General features: G+C 47.5%; 1 protein-coding gene and 1 pseudogene across 1 annotated transcript in view; both read right to left on the reverse strand.

Moving 5' to 3' along the window:
* The window catches only part of Ack-like (activated Cdc42 kinase-like), a 197,598-nt gene that overhangs the window by 76,776 nt on the left and 100,811 nt on the right, over positions 1–20,011 (reverse strand). Inside the window, exons 3-5 of the mRNA XM_050169392.3 lie at positions 10,342–10,548; positions 3,110–3,259; positions 2,363–2,554 (exon numbers count right to left, since the gene is read on the reverse strand). Of these exons, the coding sequence (XP_050025349.1) occupies positions 2,363–2,554; positions 3,110–3,259; positions 10,342–10,548 (549 nt within the window). The remainder of the gene's footprint in view (positions 1–2,362; positions 2,555–3,109; positions 3,260–10,341; positions 10,549–20,011) is intronic.
* Positions 6,079–8,035, reverse strand: LOC140216260 (uncharacterized; annotated as a pseudogene).

Here is a 20,011-nt window from a genome sequence, read left to right on the forward strand (position 1 = left end):
GCCATGGGCAACAGGCTACCAGTGAAAACAAAACCCAGCCTGGTCCGCAACCATAGTTTCTCACTTTCTTGCTTTATACTCAATCAAGTTCAACAGCCGACATGTTGCCTCTTATTTTACTCTCATTTACTTTGTCTGCAGTCCCCCCAAAAAAGCATTTAACCAATGTTTCTATGTGCCACATTTACCCTATCAGTTGCTTCTTAGCATGTTTACTTCGCATACACATAATAAACTCTCAATTGCCAGTATCCTCCTTGCACACAACAGACAATATAAGTGCCTAAAGTACAAGGGGCATTCGTTAAAGATTTCCCCTGACCCATTTCTATTTATCACAAGAAGCTGAGTCTGTGCATGTGTAATGATATGTCTCTACTGGTAATGTGCCAATTTGCAACTCGGAACTGATAAAGGCCTTTCTTTTGCAAGTGGTGAAGTGGTGCGAGGTGTGATAACGGACCTAGTGAAATACAGAGCAGTCATGAAGTGCCTTTACTTCAAAGGTCGCACACCAAGAGAGATGTGCGATAAGATGAAAGAGGCTTATGGGGATGATTCCCCAACATATGATGCTGTAGTCAAGAACTGTTATCATGAATTGAAATGTGGTTGGACTTTGGTAGAAACGGCTCTAATTGCAAAGCGACTCTACTCCACTATCGATCAACACACGATCCAGCAAGCAGAGGCCACCACTTTAAAAAATCGTCTCGTAACCATTCGATGCATAGCACAAAATTGCAAAATTAATATGGGGTCTGTGGAAAAAATCATTCAAGACCATCTTCATGTGTATAAATTATCCGCTCACTAAGTTCAATGGCTACTCACACCTATCCAGTAGCAGGAACGAGTCGAATACTCTTACGCTCTTTTAACGAAGTGCCATGGAAACCAGGAGAAATTTTTAGAAAGACTGGTTACAAAGGATGAAAGCTGGGTCCATCACTGTAATCCAGAGTCAAATCAATATAATGGAAGCATCCAGGCTCACCAACTCCAAAGAAGGTACGTGCCCAACCCTTGGCAGGCGAGGTTATGCTCAGTCATTTGGGACCAGCATGGCGTAGTCTTGATGGATTTCCCCGCAAAGGGTACCACAATTACTGGGGCATACTATGCCTCACTGCTGTAAAAATTGCTGGAGGCCATCAAAACCAAGAGACATGGCACATTTACCAAAAGTGTCTGCCTTCTGCAAGACGATGCCCAAGTCCACAACTCGCATTTTACCTAGATGGAAGCACTCTGCTGTGTGTTTGAAATTCTATCGCATCCACATATTCACTCAACCTTGCATGATCAGACTTCTACCTCTTTTCAACAGTGCAGCAATTTTATTGCAATAGAAATGGTCCAAAGGCGATATTGCCGCGCACCACATGCTGTGTGTATGAGTGAAAGCACGCAAGCGGAGTCAATAACCGCCACTCAATCTGGCAGCGCGAGGTAGGAAGGTGGAGGGCAAACATGCAGTTTCCTGTTGCATGACAGGCTGTGGGGGGATCGGAGGAAGGGAGGGGGGGGGGGGGGGGGGTTGGGCTCCGGCAGCAACTGCGTATTTCGTGACCAGGTGCAAGAGCAACTGACGATCGCGGCTCAATCTTGCGCACGAAAGGGAGGAAACTGGGGAGGCAGCGCACAAGGGGGGGGGGGGGGGGGGGGCGAGGGCGCAGCTTCTACTCCACTAGCAACTGCGTACTTTCCATGGTGGCGCACGGTAGTGCGCGCTGTATCTTGAAAGCGATCTGCAGATGGCTCATACCTTTGTGCATGAAATTTTCTTGCCACTGTTTACGTTGAAGCAATAGACAGCACGGAGGCCACTTTGCTTGCTGCTGCTGCTGCACTTGCTAATGCCGGCATTTTGACAGCGAGTGTCTGCAGTCATTGAGTGTGATGTGTTCATGTTTTCCTGTGCATGCTGCCACCATGCTTGTTAATTCAGTTTGTAAGCAAATGTTTCCAAGTTTATACGGCCGATAAAACTATTATCCTTACTTCGTATAACTGTCTACGAATTTGCTATCACAATCAATGCTTCGCCTTTTGGGTGAAACTGCAACTTTCTTTTAGGTGCAAGCATTTTGATGCGACCAATTTCGGAACTTACAACAATGATTTTGGAGCAACCTGTTGACTTCTACAAGCATAGTGTTTAATGTTGCAAAAAGAGATAGGAGAATTGTGTGTGCCTAGGTGGCACTTATGTAGGGAACAACTAGTAACTGCCTAGTTTCATTGCTCTCAGTCCACAGAAGGTGGGTCAGGGGTAATGTTTAATGAACACACCTCATACACTCACTAAGAGTTTCACTTAAGCATGCCTTGTTGCTCTTCTGAATGAATTGTTAGAAACCTTGTTCTTGGCAAAGACTAGGATGTTCCGTGCAGCCAGGTCCCTGTGGATGAGGCGCTTGCTCTCCAGGTACTGCATGCCATCACAGATCTGCATGGCAAAGTCACAGAGTGCCATCACCGGGAAGCTGGGCCGCAGAGAAGCCTCCTTCAGGCACTCCAGCAGTGATCGCAGAGGTGCCAACTCGGTCACCTGCATTCCATCACCCGCAAGTCGCAGTTACACAAATTGTGTCTGTTGTCACTCAGCAACACGTAAGGAATCTTGCTCACCAAGAAATGTAAAGCAAATAAACTGCAGCCAGATGTTTTTTAACAACTAATTGAATGGTTATCGCACAGGATCAGTATGAAAATTAAATAATATTTCAAAATTTCAATGTCCGGAATAAGAAAAAAAAAAAACTGCAAACAGGGCAAGTTGGACTAGATTCATTTTGAGAAAGGCATATTAAGGATTGGGACACCAGCATGGAAAGACCCTTGTATTTTTATGCTTAGTGTCATTGTTTTTGTTGTAACTTCAAAATGAACCTTCAGTAACAACCATATGAGGCCAAAAGACAGTTAAGCAAAACAATAGTAAAAGGAGAAACACCAGCTGCTTGATCAATAATTATGCATAACCATGGACCATCAGAGCACACCTACATTGATCCTGCACCTGAATGAGTGCTTGAAAATTATGAACCAACCAGGTACCAAATTAGTGTCACAATACTAGGACATCTGCAAGCATTCCACTCACCAGCATGAGAGACACGGTGTCCAAAACAACCCCATAGAGCCGGACAATGTGTTCGTGGTCAATGGTGTGCATAATGACAGCTTCTTTGAGGAACTCCATGGGGTTGTTTTGCATTTGATCCTTGCTCAGACACTTTATGGCCACTTGGATCTGCAGATAAGAAGTACACGCTGTCAGTGTGTGACTGCAATACGGACTGCTGCAGCTGCTCAGGATAAACTGACGGAAGGCCATCTTGGCACAAACACAAGAAAGGACCAGTGCAGTTCATGGGAGGTACATTACCAATGCTACAGGTGTCTGTCCTTGTGATCAGCGTTTCAGCAGTGAAACCACCAATAGAGGGTAAAGCAACCAAGGGGATTTATTTTGCCATGGTGCCTGTCTAAGATGACTACTGCCTGTCTTATGCAACCTAAAAGTAAATTTCTGTGCAAAAGATAGCACAAGATGCTGAATTATCACTGCAACATGTCAGCTATATCAGCAATGACGTTCCAGATATGCAAAAACTGTCATTGACGTGGCTGCTGGAACAACTGAAGAATCACAAAAAGTGGGAGCGTGTTGTTGCTTCAAAGGCTATATTGGAGAATTTCTTGTAATACTCAGACTTTTGTCCCAAATTGACAAAATGAATAAGACCTGGATTTAAATGTAGGAGCTCTGTCCCACAATCTCACGCAATGAGTCTGCAAAAAAGTTGGAGAGGGTGTATCGGGACCACTCTCTCCACTCGAAGGGGCTCAGTTGACCTCTAGTAAGAACTGGATTGCTGTGACAAGGCATAATTTTATGGATGCACTTTTATGCAACATATTTTTAGCCTTTGTCAAAGTGGAGACCGACAGACATAAAAAGGATTGTTATAAAATTTCTTGTGAGGAATAGTGCAGAAATTCATCAAATATTGTAAAGGGCCTATGGAGAGGATGCACTAAAGAAATTACTGCATTAAAGTGGGTCCATTTTCAGGAGGGTTGTGAATACCCCAAAAATGATACAGCATTAGGACACCCCTCCACCTCATGCAAAGATGAAAACATTGATTATGTGCATTCTCTTGTGCCCAGTGAGAGCCGAACAAGTGTTAGTATGATATCAGAAGTGCTTGGTTTAGGAAAGTCACATGTTCACTGGATATTTACTGAAAATTTGAAAATGAAAACTGGTTCTGCCAAGATGGTGCTAAAACTGCCGACTCCTGAGCAGAAGTTGCAACAAAATATATTGTCACGGTGCCACGAGAGGGACAAAGACGACAATCACCAACAAGATGACAGAGACAAAGTAGTGGGGCTAACCTAATGTTCGGCCATGCTGATTGTACCGGCCATATCTTCTGCAGAGTAAACAAGTTCCCATTTAACCTTATATCTCTTCCCGTTTCATTTTTCGTGGAGGTTTGCATCGATTAGAAAACTTCAGATGACAGCGATAAATTTTAGCGAAGGGTCGTCACATGCAACAAAACTTGGATTTATGAATGCAAAATCCAGCTGAAGTCGCAGAGCAAGGTGTGGAAAAAGTTAGATGAGCCGAGACCAAAAAAGCCTGGACAAAGAAAACAAAAATTGGTCATGTTGAGTGTGTTTTTAGACTACCATGGAATAATTGTGCACCATTCATTTTGTGCCTGAAGGTCAAAATGTCGATGCAGCTTTCTATTTGGAGGTCTTGAAGTGACAGAGATTGTGTGCAATGTATGTGCCCAAAGATGTTGGCAGAGGGTTGTTGGAATATGCAGATCTGAACCACGATAATGCCCATGCACACTCTGTATTGATATTAGGCAAGTTTTTCCCATGTAATTTCGTCCTTGTGCTGGAACACCCTCCCCACTTGCTAGATTTAGCCCCCTGAAACTTCTTCAAGCAAAGCTTTCTTTGCCTCTTCCGCCACTGCTGCTGCCGCTGCTGCTGCTTTGCATGACATGTAGGGGGGGGGGTTCATAGCGTGTATATAATTGCTGGAGCATGGCAGAGAGGATAGGCGACATGAGAAACTTGTTTGAACCTCTGCACTGTGTGGCATATCCACAATGCCCTATGGAGCTCCCTGGGCATCGCCCCAATGCCTTCTTGACAGCTGTAATTATGCGCGACCCCTTTCAAAAGCATTGCAGAAACTGTAGTGCTTACCCTTTTACTAACGTGGAACCGTCCAGAGGGGAAGTAGTATATAGAATGGCAGAGAGGAGTGGGGAGAAAAGGCAGAGAATAGGTAGAACCAATGCAGCCACGAAACTCTTAGCACTCAAATACATATATTGGGGTGGGGGGAGAGGGAAAAGGCGACCTGAGAAGGCGAGGAAATGCTGTGCAATGCAAGTGCCCCTGAAGCACCCTAGCTACTACTAGATGTGACAGTGGTTGTGGACAAATTGGATAAATTCATGTTCAAGGTACGGTAGAGTATGTTTCTGATATTTCTGAAAAATAAACACCATGCGAATTTGTCAAGTGGACAAATGATACATGGTGTGCAGACTCCAAGCCACATTAAGGGGGGAGGCTACCCTTGCATACCAAATTTTTTGTTTATTGAGATATCTTAATGAAATTTTCAGGAGAGACTCGTAGCAAAAGTCAGACTGGTGCACATAGTTTTCTCATTCCAGGCCTGGAGAATTTTCAAAAGGTGTTGGAAATGTGAAATTCACTATGACGATTCCCAGATGGATACCTCAGGGCAAGATTTAAAATTTCCTTGCTGAAAAATTTTAGACCACCGAATTTAGTGTTGGCGACTAAGATTTTATCAATCAAATTTTGATTAAATATCCCAAATCACAAACACAATATATGAGGGCTTGCCTTGCCCTCAGAAATTTATTCAGATACACAACAAAAAACTTCTGGAAATCTGATGAGCGGTTACAGAGATATGACTGGAACAAGCAGCCTCACCAACCAACAAAGTGATTTTGAGAAAATGGGCTTTGAAAAGTTTTGAGCACATATATTGGTCTAAAATGACCCTGCAGCGTAAGTGGAGATGTCCTTAGAGGCACTCTCTTCTTTTGCTGCCTTTCCACCTTCTCTTGCGAACGCTTCTTGGCCTTTTTCAAGCGCAGAGAATCTTTATTGGCTGCCCATTAAATGGCCAGGTGGCCAGGTGTTAGCCCCACTGATGAACCACTCGTCGGTCACCCTCGTCGACGAGGTCACCCTCGTCGCCACTGTTGTAGCGGGTGGCAGAGTGACGGAGACGATCCAAGAGCACGTACCGCACTGTTTTATTTCAGTGACAGCGAACTATATATATAGGCTGCTTGCCTATGACGTAACATAAAAAGAACGAATCATGTCTGACACGTGTGGCACAGCACTTCATATCATATTGGCTGCCCATTAAATGGCCAGGTGGCCAGGTGTTAGCCCCACTGATGAACATAGCTCTTGGGTGGCCCTGTGGCAGCCAGCATTACATTTTAAACTGCCTCATGCAGTGTTGTCTCCACAGCAATCAGCGACACATGCTGCTCTTTGGGCATCAGGGACCACAGCACAGAGTGAAATAATTCTGATGCATTCTGCGTCTTTGCTCCCAGGCAGCGGTGCAGAAGAGAAGCCTGTGAGAGGTGCTCATAAACAGGTAGCAGTGCTTTTGCAACATAGCCTGGAAGATTGTACCTAGGCTTCGGAGGTGGCACACCATCACTCTTGCTGGCGTTATGACGACACCACGAGTCTGCATCCTCAGGGCACAAGCCATGGTGAGGATCCTCTTCCGTTGATGTCACGTGGTGGTACAATGCCATCACTGCAAGCTGCATTGCAGCTACATCGTTGGAATTGTTCCATCGGGCCCAGCCATAATAGTCAGTCAACTTGTCAATGAGGGCCTTCGTCAGCCTGCCCTTCCCTCCTAAAGCCTTGTCCCTTTTCTGTACAAGGTTGCGCAGTACTGTCCCCATCCTCTTCTGGACATGGTTCAGGCATTCCTCTATCAAAATGGGGACCAGTCCATAAACATTTTCTTGTACAAGGGCAGAGAAGGTGGCACTATCTCCGTCAGACACGAGCGTTGTGTAACGGAAGCTGTGCTTTGGCACGGAACGAGAGAAAAGGATGACAGCTGCCTCAACCCCCATCCTCCCAGACTTGGAGTCGCTGTTCTTCTGGCACACATGATCCTCCTGCCAGCTTGCGTAGCCTGGACCTCCAGGCTTTGGTCCTACTTGGCAACCAAGGCACTGGTTCGATAAAACAATGTCATCCAAGATGAGGCCCATATGACATTAAATTATTGCACCAACTCCAACATGGGATGTGTGGCCATGCTTGTGCCACGTTCCATCAAAGATTACTGTGATATCCCAGCTGAAATATGGATCTACATTTTGTAGGTGGTTTTCACAGCAGAAGCAGATTCTGCATAGAGCTTGTCTATGCACTGTGTCTGCGGTTCCTTGAATTTCTTCAAGTGCTTCTGAAAAGCTTTATGATGCAGGTCACGATGGGACACATTCATTGCTGCCCGAAAGTCACTGAGGGCTGTTTGTCCCTTCCCTATCTGTTTTGTTGCCACAATGGCTCTTAAATTCATGTCAAAGGCCATCGAGTCATCCTGACGAGCAGAGCTCCACGAGCTTGCAACTACTTCACAATGTAAACATAGCAGCTCAAGCTTTGTTGAAAGTCCAAGTTAGGTGCTTCCTTGAACCTTCATCCCAGTCACAAAGCACTGCTGGCACGGGGTCCCGGATAGCAAGTCACCTAGGGCATCCATTTGCACGAGGATAAATTTTGTGCCTTCACTTCTAGCAGTGGCAGCTTCAGGATCACGCTCTATTGCTTGAAATTTTCGCTCCATCGCTGAAATAGCGCCAAGTCCTCGTTGCACAGCAGCATGTTTTTTATCCGCTGTCTCTTTATCCTCACACATCAGGAAACTTGTTTTCAAGTGCACAGTGGATGACATGATCGCACTGTCCGATGCAGATGAAAGAGAGGATGTGGAAGCCGCTGTCGATGAGCACGAGACACCAGGCGCACTCGTCACGACAAATTCTTGCGCCAGTGGAGCAGGAGTCGCGTTGCTAGAAGCGTCGATGCAACCACGCTCTTGCGTAGATGCAGCAGAAGCTGCCCCACAGGAATCATCGGTGCGATAATCGTCAGCGCGCGAGCGAGCGGCGAGCTTCGTTATGCGGGCGAGCTTCATAGAACGCTTCCTTGCACTGAAAGCATGTAGCATCTTGAGTTTCTTTGGGCGCATTGTGGCCGACCGCACAACAATCGGCAACCATGGCCTTGTAAAGACGGTTGAAAATCGTCTCATAAAGACAGCAGAAACTTGGAGAATATGTGAATGGCTGCAAAGATAGACGACGGCAAGCAGAACACACTAAGGGCGCCAGCGATGGAGGAGCCGAAGCAGACGACAGCCGGACGCATTATGCAGGAGACCACTACGTCATCACACACAGCAGCCAATGGGAGTCGCGGGCTTTCCCGCGTCCTTGCGGAGCACGTGCTTCGCACAATCTCAGCTTCCCGTCTCAGCCTCTGAAAACATGAAAGCTCTGACAAGCTCTCCAATCATGAGCGATTTACGCCTCTCCCGCGCTACCACCGCTACCGCGGTTGGCAGAGAAGAAAGAGCACAAGCATGAGCAAAACAACACAAAAATGGCAGCGCTTGGGGGAGCGGTGGAGAGATGGTGTTCGCGCCAAGCAGGGTATTTTGAGTGCTCGCTCACCACTCGACGGCTGCCGCGGCTCGTTATAAACTTTATTTGAAATAGTTTCGCGATGAATTAGATGTTGATATTTACAGAAATGGTAGTTTATAAGACATACTGTCCGAATATGTGGTTTTCCGAAATCGACTTTTTTGAAATTTGTCGGTTTTCAAAGGCCGCGTCCCCCCTTAAGGCACCGTAGCATCTAGGCAACATCACAGCAGCGTATAGTCTAGGCATCGCACTTCAATTCAACACTTCTGTGCCTGCCGTGGTAGCTTTGCAGCTATGACATTGCTCGAGGTTGCACGCTCGATCCTGACCGCAGCAGCCACATTTTGAAAGGGACGAAATAGTACAAAAATGAGCGTGTATTTAGGTTTAGCTGCTTGCTAAGGAACCCCATGGGGTCAAAATTAATCCGTAGTATGCCACTATGGCGTGCCTCAAAAGCCAATTGTAGTTTTGGTGTGTACAGTGCCATAATTCAAGTGAAGTTTAACACTTTTGCCTCGATGCAATGTGATGTGTGAGCCAATGAGAATACTAACTTCCTCGGAGGCTATGAACAATGGTGCACAACGACGCCTCAAGCAAACACGTCTCGCTGTGTGTTCTGTGTACTATTAAGACAAACAGCAGTGGTGCATGCAAGGTAACATTTATCATCAACTTGCCACTCTTGTATTTCACTAAATGCTGAAGAAATGAAACATTCGCCGTCAACATCACTGCTAATTATCATCAATCAAAGCAAACAGCACAGAAAGCTTTGCTTACGTCATTCCCACAATGTGTGGGGATCCACAATTTTTTTTTTTTATTCTCAAATGCAAATTGGTGCTACGGGGCTGGCATTTCAGAGATGTGATATCAATTCAAAAAGAAATACATCATGGCTGAAGCACTCAACAGAAGACTTCCAAGGGTGTTTTCAGCAACGGAAAAAGAGGCGAGACCAGTATATTGTGGCTAATGGGGAGTACTAAGTGAACACATTGATATATATCAGAAAGTTCGTAATATGCACTTTTTAAAATGTAGTGCACAAACTTTTAGGACAGACCTCACATGCCCTGGAGACTAGCAAACAGTCTCTCTACCCAATCTCCAAAAATTTGAGTTGCAGATGACAGTCGTCCTTGTGGCACACCTCGAAATGGGTTAAACACCACACATTACTAGGCAACAAAAAATTGAAATGTGAAATGAGCCAGAAATTACATGCATACTGCTTAAAAGAAAGGTTCCTCTTGCAGTGTTTCTTCACTGAAAAGCTAGGCTTATCAGACGCTCTTCGTACAACGAGCCACCTGTTGCCCTGAACTTTAAGCGCAGAACTGCACACCTCAGGGTATGTGGCCGGGACCAAAGGGACAGACATTATCCATGTGAGGCCATTCATCCAAACTGAAGACAAGCTGGCTGACCTAGCGCATTGTCCCTGCTTGAGATATTCTGAAGGGCAGATGAAGAAAATAACGTGCATGCCTGGTGCCTAGCTATTTCTAAATGGCCATTAATGGACACCAATCTAACTCACCCTGTCTCCATCTTCGTTGGTCCAGACCCCTTGCTGGACGACACCAAACTCGCCGACACCGAGCTCCTTGTTGATGACAATGCTGTCTGCAGGGATTATATGCTTGCTGGGAACCCGAACCTGTGACGAGGAACCCTTGTCCGTGCTAGTGTCAAGCAACAGCACTGACGACTGGTCCATGTCATCTTTGGCTTTGGGGAGAATCATCTGCACAACATAAGAAATCATGTGTTTTATTATATTTGATTTGTGCACAAACACGAGTTCTACACAACTGCAATGAGCAATGGAAACCATATGGCAAGCAGGGGAATGAGCTGCATTCAAGCACAAACAATTGGAACTATTCGAGACAGCAGCATCTTTGTTTTTTGAATGTCTTTTATTCTGCTTTTCTTCTCTTGCATTTACCTGTGGACTTTTCTCTGTTTGGTTCTCAAGACAACCTTGGCAGTGCTTGGAGACCAGACTTTCCTGAAGCAAAAATCTTTTGCTTTTCATCTATGGCTATCAGTTCTTCAAAATTTACTTTACTTCAGAAATGGAAACCAACACAGTGCAAACACATCAGCAAGGAACAAGAAAACAAGAAACAAAGAAGCACATGATGTCAAAGAAGGAAGAAAGAAGGTAAGCATCTCTGTTATTGCTACCATTTTCTGTAAAAAGATATATCAGGAACAGTTATTTATCTGTGTGTGAGTTTACACGACAAAAAAAAATCAATGTGAGAACTGAAAGCTTGAGGAGTTAGCAATGAGACAAGAAGTTGTTTAAGAAGTGCTGCCAGTTGCATTCTCATTGCCAACTGCATAGCCTCATTTAGCCTCATAGCCTCATTTAGCCTCATATCTGTGAGTAGGAGGGTGAGAATTTAGGTTTGAAATTTAGCATTAAACAATCAGGTGAGTGTATAGTATTCAATGAAAACAGTGAAAATACAGGACCAAGAAATACCTCGGGTAGCAGAATATAAATACCTTGGTATATGGATAAACGAAGGCAATAGATATATGGAAACACAGGAAGAAACAATTACGGTAAAGGAGAAGAGAAATGCCGTCATAATGAAACACGGAGTGCTATGGGGATACAATAGATAAGAGGTGCTCCGGGGTACGTGGAAAGGTGTAATGGTTCCAGGACTTACATTTGGAAATGCAGTTGTTTGCTTGAAATAAGGGGACCAATCAGGAATTGATGGCAACCAAAGGTCAGTGGGACGCTTCGCATTGGGTGTTCACGGGAAGACTACAAATGAAGCTGTACAGGGTGATATGGGCTGGACAAGATTTGAAGTGAGAAAAGCCTACAGTAAAATTGATTATAAAGAACGACTGAGAAATATGGAACAAAATGAATGGGCTGGGGTGGTGTTAAGGTATTTGTACAGGAAAAACGCTGATTCACAGTGGAGGAAAAGAACTAGGAAGCTTACCAGCAAGTATGTGGCTTGTATTGTGAGCAACACAGCAACAAAGAACGTCAAGCGGAAAGTCAGAGAGGCTGAAATAATCTCATGGGTTGCCGAAATGGAAAAGAAACCTGCCATAAGTAACTACTTAAGAGAAAAAAAACTAAATCAGGAAAGAAACAATTTATGATAACTGAAAGGAAAGCTCGTTACTTTTCGAAGCAAGATCAGGAAGCCTTAGAAAACGCACCTATAAAGTGAGAAATAAGATGGAAGAATCATGTGCTTGCTGCGGTAAAGCTAGGGAAATGATGGAGCATGTTTTATTAGAATGTGAAGACATCTGCCCAGCGGTCGATTTAGGTACCACTGGCCTCCTTGAAGCCCTTGGGTTGCGGGATTCTCACCCGTGCTCTTGGGACAAAGGAACGACAACACAGTAGTGCAAACAATCACAACGGCATTTATTGCACCTTTCATAGATAATGCCTGTTAGCTGAGCTGCTATCCACAAAACATGCCGATTGGCGCACGACAAATCGCGGAAGTAGGACTCACCGCGACCGGATAGCGAGCGAATATGTTCGCTCCATGCTGGATCCCAACGCCTGGTCGTTCGCGCGTACGGTCACGCGAACGGTGGCACGTTCGCATGAGGCCTCGCGAGACGGGCTCGCAGAAGCATGGATCGGCGCACGCGCGGCATGTCCGCGCTGCTTTCCGTCGCCGAACCAAAGAGGAAGCGCCTTCTCCTTTACGCGCCCAAGTAACCTGCCGTTAGGCGGCGTCAGCAGAGCCACACTCGCGCTACGCTTCAACCAGACCGACTGCCGCGGGCGGGCATGGGGCCACGCGGCGAAGCCGGATTACAGGAGACGGGAGCTACGCGGGAAAACAGCATATCAGGGGACGCGCGAGAGTCGCGCATCCCCACAGGGTTCAGCGAGAACAAGGGGAAAGTAAGCATGTCTGCAAAAGAAATTAGTAAGAGGCAATTGGAAGATTGGTAGAAGTAGGGAAACGACAAAAGACGGAGACGTACAAAAACAAAGTTCGCAATAGGGGGTCAGAATATTTGATTATGGGAATTCGCTGTTTCTTTTTTTCATGTTCTTTTTTTTTAACCTAGGTAGGGCATTAGGCAGTATAATAGCAAGAGCTTGGTGGCGCAACCCGCCGCCCCGTTCCGAAGGGGACGCTCATAACATCCATCCATCCAGTAGCTCCACCATGCCAGCTCACATGGCCAGCCACACCGAAAACCGCGAGGCAGAAGTGTAATTAAAGATAGTGCTTGTTGAAACTTCAGCGCTGCAACTAGGGTGTGCGAGCGTGCGAGCGTGCGCGGGTGTGGAATTGGGTGGGGGGGGGGCTGAGGGGCGCAAGTTTGCTCAATGAAATTTCGCGTTTCAAGCTTCCCGCAATCTACACATCTCGGCCCCGACACCTCCAACTGATGTTACCAGATAGCTTTGGTTCTCTCGCAAACTTATTACATACCAACGGTTGGCGGAGCTTAGGGTGCGTCAATACGCTCCTCCATATATGCCGCACCTATCGGGGATAAGGTCCGCAAATAAGCTTACAAATGATGATGCTTCGTGGCATCCCGGCCACGGCGGCCGCATTTTAATGGGGACGAAATGCAAGAACTCCAGTGTACCATGCACTGGGTGCACGTTGAAGAAGCCCAGGTGGTCGAAATTAATACGGAGTCTTACTACGGCATGCCTCATAATCATATCGTAGTTTTGGCACATAAAACCCCATAATTGTGACACTTTAACTATGTACTTATGGATTTGACAAAATCGGCTAGCGAGGAAAGCTCAACAGAAAAAGAAAAAGCGTACACAAGCCGATTCAAAATAAAGCTCGTCCGACGTCGGGCGGAAGAAAAACGGCGGCAGAACAACTTTTTTCTGGTGCTTCTTCCAGGTTGGATGGCGCAAGCCAAACTACACAGAGTGGGTCTCTGAAGAGATGTCGAAAAGGTTCGACTGAACGTGCCAGGCGTGCTTGCCGCTACTACGAAGAACCATTCTTGGTGGTGGTGGTGGTAAACATTTATTACTTGAGCCTTTTTACAACATTACTTCTGAAGGGGCTCAGGAGCGCGGAGGGCGTCCGGGAGTTTGTGGCCCTCGGCGACCCTCACAGCCCAGTCCACCAGCCGTATTTGGTCGGCTGGGTTGGAGCTAGACACGGCGGTCTCCCATCCCTCGACGTCGGTGATATGCCACTCAGAGGGTGGCTGGAGCTCAGGGCATAGGAACATTTTGTGATGGAAGCTACTCTAGGCACGCCGCAGAGCGCACATTCCTGTCGATATGGACAAGAACGGCACCGAGAGCGGCGCTGCTGCGCCGGCGTTGAGAGCGCCGCATGCGACGCAAAATTCTAATAGCGGGTGGTACCCCTCTCCCATCTCTCGTTCGCGCCGCCTTGATTGCCTCCTGCACTGCGCGTGTTTGGGCACGTTTCGCGCCGCGCGCGGTGTGTGCCTACGTGTGTGCGCGTGGAGATTTCGTTCGAAGGGCGGTGTACAGTCTGTTTCATTTAGGGGAAAACTCGGAGCGCATTGCATCGCGATGTGGCGAGCGCTTGAGTCAGGCGGCGGCAGCAGCTCGCGCAGGTGCTCGAGGGGCGGGATCTTGAACGGCGTCGTCTGCTACGGCGGCGCGCGCTGGCCGCATTGTCGGGAAACGTTCTACTATCTGTAGAACGGCGTTCTACTCATCTCATCGTTACGGCGTGAAATGAGCCGGTATTCTTTACTATGCGTTGTGCTACGCGAACTGATACGCCTCGAAGGTAAGTTCATCGCTGCAGGGCAGTCATAGACGACGTACTGATTCCATACATTATTGACGGCCCGTTTCTGGAAGGCGACTATATATTCTAACGCGATAGGTCGCCGATCCGCACTGCACGTGTGGTGCAACAACAGCTAGAAGAGCGCGCCAGTCACTCTCTTGGACTGGCCGCCTCAATCCCCGGGCGCCAACATCATTTAAAATGTCTGGGGCTCGTTGAAAGTATCGCTGGCGCACCATCCCCTCTATCAGTCGCCCGAGGATAGGCTTCGATCCACCATCGTCAGCGACTGAGACGTGCTGCGAATGAACACATCCCTGATCAAGTCATTCTGCACTTCACTGCCTTCCAGGATGAGCGCTGTCATCGCTGCCGCTGGGGACATGACGAGATACTAACTGAAGTTCCGAGCGTGACGTGTCCAATTCCCCGCCGGCGGGCAGAGTCTGTCTGGTGTAGCGAATGATTGTCGAGAAAAATCATTTCCAGCTCATTGTCTGAACCTAAAACATTCATTTAATCGTATCCGTTTGTTCCATCGTGTTCGCCTCCCATAGTTATCATTGTTGAGTGCTTTGTTTTCCTTTCGAGTCAAACAAAGACTGAACACGTTGCGCGCACATCTTGGTGCGTCTTGTCGCTGCTTATTACGGTAGCACACACAGTGAAGAAATATACGTGCACTGCCCCTGACAGCAGCACGCTTCCCGACAAATGCGGCCAGCGCGCGCCGCCGTAGCAGACGACGCAGATCACGACTCCGCCCCTCGAGCGTCTGCGCCTGCTCGAGCTGCTGCCACCGCACGACTGCATTGCTTGCTGCATCGCGATGCAATACGTTCCCAGTTTTCCCCTAAGTGTGAAACAGACTGTACACGCTTCTATTTGCCTTTAAGAAGATCGGTACGCTTGACGATTATTTTATGGCTGCAATGCGGCGAAAGGGCAGCGTCTGCTTAACCATGTAAGTGACGCTGAGCAGGTGATTGGAAACGACATCGTATGTACCGCCGGAAAAATCGTCAGCACATACGATGCGGCACATACATACGGCACATACGAGCTAAAGTCATTTTTGCAGTTTCTCACAATATGTTTGCTACAAATCCGTGTTGTCTCTGATGGCGACAACGGTCTTCCATCGACACTGTGCGGAAATAAACAAAATATATCGCTGCATAGCACAAGTACGACATGCGCACACAACTTTAACTAGTGCGTCCCTTCCAATATGGAATAGAAGCAGCAATGTAGACAGCTTGGCCATTTTTTAACAGTGCTCAAGAGACGGAAGTTGAAAGTATTAGTAATCATTCCTGCTTCAGCAATGCCGGCGCGGCCAAGACGCGGGCGTGCATCGACCAGTAACTCGATCGATCGGTGCAGTGGTGAAGGGAGAATTAACTCCGGTCATGTTCAATGCATCGTGCACATATTCAATTTCTCGGCACGCGTGAACTTCGGCCACTGCTAGCGCGTACAACAGAAGTGGTTTGCATTCTTGGGCAGCGCACACATAAACGAAACACGAGAAAGAAGACAGGACAAGCGCTCGTCGAAAAACTTAGTTTTTATATGAATAAAAGGATTATGTACCGAGTAATTATTAAATTCATGTGGGTTACATATAAAAACCGTCATACACTCAGGAGTGATCCATGAACGAGCTCGCTTCGTTTGCCAGTTATTTACTTCGCTCGGCGCACCGCAGTAATCCATGTGTGTCGTCTGCTTTTTTCGTACCATTTTCTTGTGAATCGGCAGAATTTCACTGGTGGCATCAACCCTTTCGTGTTTACATTGCTGTCGTGACAGTTAACAACAAAATAATAATTTCCGGTCATCCGAAGAGGCGCCGTCGCAAACAAGAGACGTTTGGCGCGCAGCGCGAATTGAACGCGGGCGCGACCGCTGAAGCGGCGGCGGAAACCTACACCCGTTGGAGAAGAAATCGTTCCGCCAGGGGAGAAACGAGCGCTGGCGTCTAGGATGAAACTTGGCGTGCGGTCGTCTATAGGCATGGATGAACCAGGGCGAGAAAAGCTGGAGAAATAAAAGTTGGTGCCTAAAGCTGGCACCAGGTATTTTGTTGGAATTTTGTTAAGGATTTATCTGGGGGAGGATATCTCAACCGCATTTCGCGGTAGTGGAGGGTGATCTCGTGATATTCGACCAATCGGTCTCTGGCGTTATCCAGGTCATCGGACGGCGTGGCTCGGTTGACAGCTACTGGCACGGTAGGCCGGCCGTCGGGGCGAGTTCGTCGACACAGCGTACAAGGGCGCGCTCCAGGCTGACGCCAAGCCACCGTCAGCGGCGTGCCCTAAATATTTCACGCACACTCATGCCATCGGCCTTAATTAGTGGCGACTGACAATCAACCCAGAGAGACGCGCAGCGAGCAAACGAAGAAACTGGAAGCTCGCTGACAGTCCACGCGTGGGCGGAGCGAGCCCGACGACGCAGCTCCGCGTTAGAAAAGCAGCTTTTTTTATTTTTATTTTTTTGCAGCCGCATAACGTTAAGCCTTGTTCGCGGGGGCATCCATCATACCAGTGGCGACGCTCCGCATGGTTCAGCCTATAGTACATTCTAGTTCAGCCATATAGGCAGTCTCGTACACGTCAGAGGACCAGTGCGAATCCCTACAGGAACATCGCAGAAGAACATAAGCCAGGTGTCGGGGAACTAGAAGCATAACGAAAGCCGGCTGGCTGTTCATTTACAAAATCACTCGTAGCTTGACGCTATCGAAAAAACCCATATCCAATAATCCCATACAAACACACGGGGGCGCCGTATAAAAACCCGTATTAGAGTTACTGTATATGCTACCAAAGGTAGCTACCTGCGGTAGCATATACAGTAACTCTAACCCGTATGCTCCCATGTATCATATATACGGTGCATGTCCAAAATAATCCCCATATGGGACATAGGTTTCTCTTTATTTTCAATACTGCAATATCGGGGAATTGTCTCAGGTGGGGGGTCGGGGGGGGGCGATACACGGAAATGATTAAATAATCCCCCACAACACAATAGCAGTAACGAAATGTATTCTTCTTTGCTACTGGGTAAATTTTTCGCAGGAGTGTAATCATCAACACGTTGTTTTTGTAAACGTTTAAAATGTTTTACACTTGGTTAGAGAAATATTAGAGCTTTGTTTGGCTGGTTAAGCTATACCGTGCAGACCGATCAGGCCGTTCACGTACGTCTACGCTAAAGTTCCTTCATCAGCTTGAGTTTATGCCTCCAGCCATCTGCGGAAACGCCCAGTTTGCCTATGGTTACCGGAATACCAGACACGTTCGGCGCTTCGACAGAATACTCGCAATGCACGCTGCTTTGATAGCTCTCGCTTGGGGTCGACTGCGAAGCAGCTGGCGGAGAGGTTGAAAAGGCTTCGCGCGCTCGCTCCTAGAGAACCGGAAGTCGACTACACGACGTGCCATCATGACGCATAGCCAGTGAAGGCGGAGCTTAGCCGCGATCACTCGGCGAACGACTTGAGGAGAAAATGCATGACTGTGGAGGAAGATAACTTGTAATCGTACGTAGCTCTCTAATATGAGACGTTTGACACAAATTGTGGTGCGAATGATGAACTTTAGCTGTACCCTACCCGTCCACAAAATTTGTTCGAACCGTTTCAGGGGCCCTTTAAGAGAAAGCTGATGCTGACATGGGAGCAGAAAACATGCGTTGTGATAAACCGAGGCTTAGAGGGGGGGGGGGGGGGGGGGCTGGATGTGGGCATGCCATCTGACACGATTGCGAGCGTACTATGCAACGCGACAATTTCCCCTCGTGGAGTTCGTGACGAGTTATTTGCTTTGCGTAAGAACTCCTGCGCCTGGTTCGTCTTGCGCAAGCAACTGGCCTCGTTCCAGCTCGCGAAGCCCGTAATCGCTATATATACATACGCAATCTCGACCACCGCGCAGTTATGCGCTGACGGTCGCGACACACCAGGGATGTCTGTTCCCGTTTTCGAGGAACATTTCGCCGTTATTTTTGGACTAAACGATAAAAAGAAGGCAATTTTCAAGCTGATGAAGTAAACGATAAAATTACGCTATCGAACAAACCATCACAACGATGACCCAGAGCCCAGCTTCTTCGGTCACGGGACCAACTTCTTGCAGACGAATAGTTTCAAGTACCGTATTTGCTTCTAACGCGTAATAAAAAGTGCGTTCAAATTCACGTGCACGTTACAATCCTAAGTGTTTCTACTCAAAGTAAAAAACAATACCCATACTCACAAAAAAAAGCTCATTACAAGGAATTCCGCGCACGCGTGGATCCTTTCTTGGGGAAGGAAATCCAACGGAGGGATTGGTAGAGAGGGACAGAATGACCAGGTACTGTGACATTACAAAATTTTATCAAAACTCCAGACGTGTTTATCCACCCCCTAACCCCAAGCTCGACAGGGCCAGAGCGGTGGACTGAAGGGTGTTACAAACCAAGACCTTCCCTAACCCCGTTCATCTCGGGAGGTTATAGCCAGACATCTATTCAGACGATAACTGCAAACTCAGCGGCAAGGCTCACGCATCCGACACATTTTCTGGGAATGTGAGGTTATAGGCGGAGAAAATGCAGTCTCCCCAGATGAAGCTGCGGCGCGGTGGACGGCCGCGCTGCGCAGCTCAAACCTCCAAGATCAATCCGGCAAGCCCGTGAGGCGGCGAGGAGACAGGATCTCCGGACCTCCTCGGGGGCGCCCTAGGCCCAGGCCACGAATTTGCCAGATGTTCAATAAAGTTGTTATCACCATCACTATTACAAGGTAGCTAGCCACACTGCCATCGAACAGACGTTGTTTTACGCCTTGGTTTGAAATCGTCATTTTTCAGTTTGCCTTACGCCTGTTGTAGCGCTTCTGCTCAACCGCCTTGTGTGGAGGTAGTCCAGCGGCAGGATGACAAAAAAAAAAAAAAGCTTTCATTCTCTACGAGGCATCCTTCAAGCGTAAGGTGATCGTTCTGGCAGAACAACAGGGTAGCCGGGCCGGGTAGCGTGTGTTCGGCGTACCCGAGTCATGCGTCGGCAATTGGTAGCGACAAAGGAATTTGTAATGCATTATATAGAACTGAAGATGACTTTCTCTGGTCGGCAGACAGCGAAAAGAAGGTGTCGTCAAACTTCCGACAGTGACTAGCCTCTGTTGCGACGGGGGGTCCGAAGATGTCGAATGTACTCTGCTCGTGGAGGAGTGAGGGAACGTGGGTCGCCAAAGCGAAAGAAAAATGCGACCTTTTGGACTACGGGATTCGTCACAGCGATTGAGATGGTCAAAGAGATCAATGCCGCGTACTGAGATGCTCGTTCGGTCAGTGCCATCTGCCAGTACCAGCGCCTCTAATGCGAACGTACTGGGCTCTGCTGACCGCTTTACTCTAAACTAAATTAATTCGTAGAGTCGCA

The sequence above is a fragment of the Dermacentor andersoni genome, chromosome 3 (assembly GCF_023375885.2).
Source record: "Dermacentor andersoni chromosome 3, qqDerAnde1_hic_scaffold, whole genome shotgun sequence".
Classification (NCBI taxonomy): Eukaryota; Metazoa; Arthropoda; class Arachnida; order Ixodida; family Ixodidae; genus Dermacentor; species Dermacentor andersoni.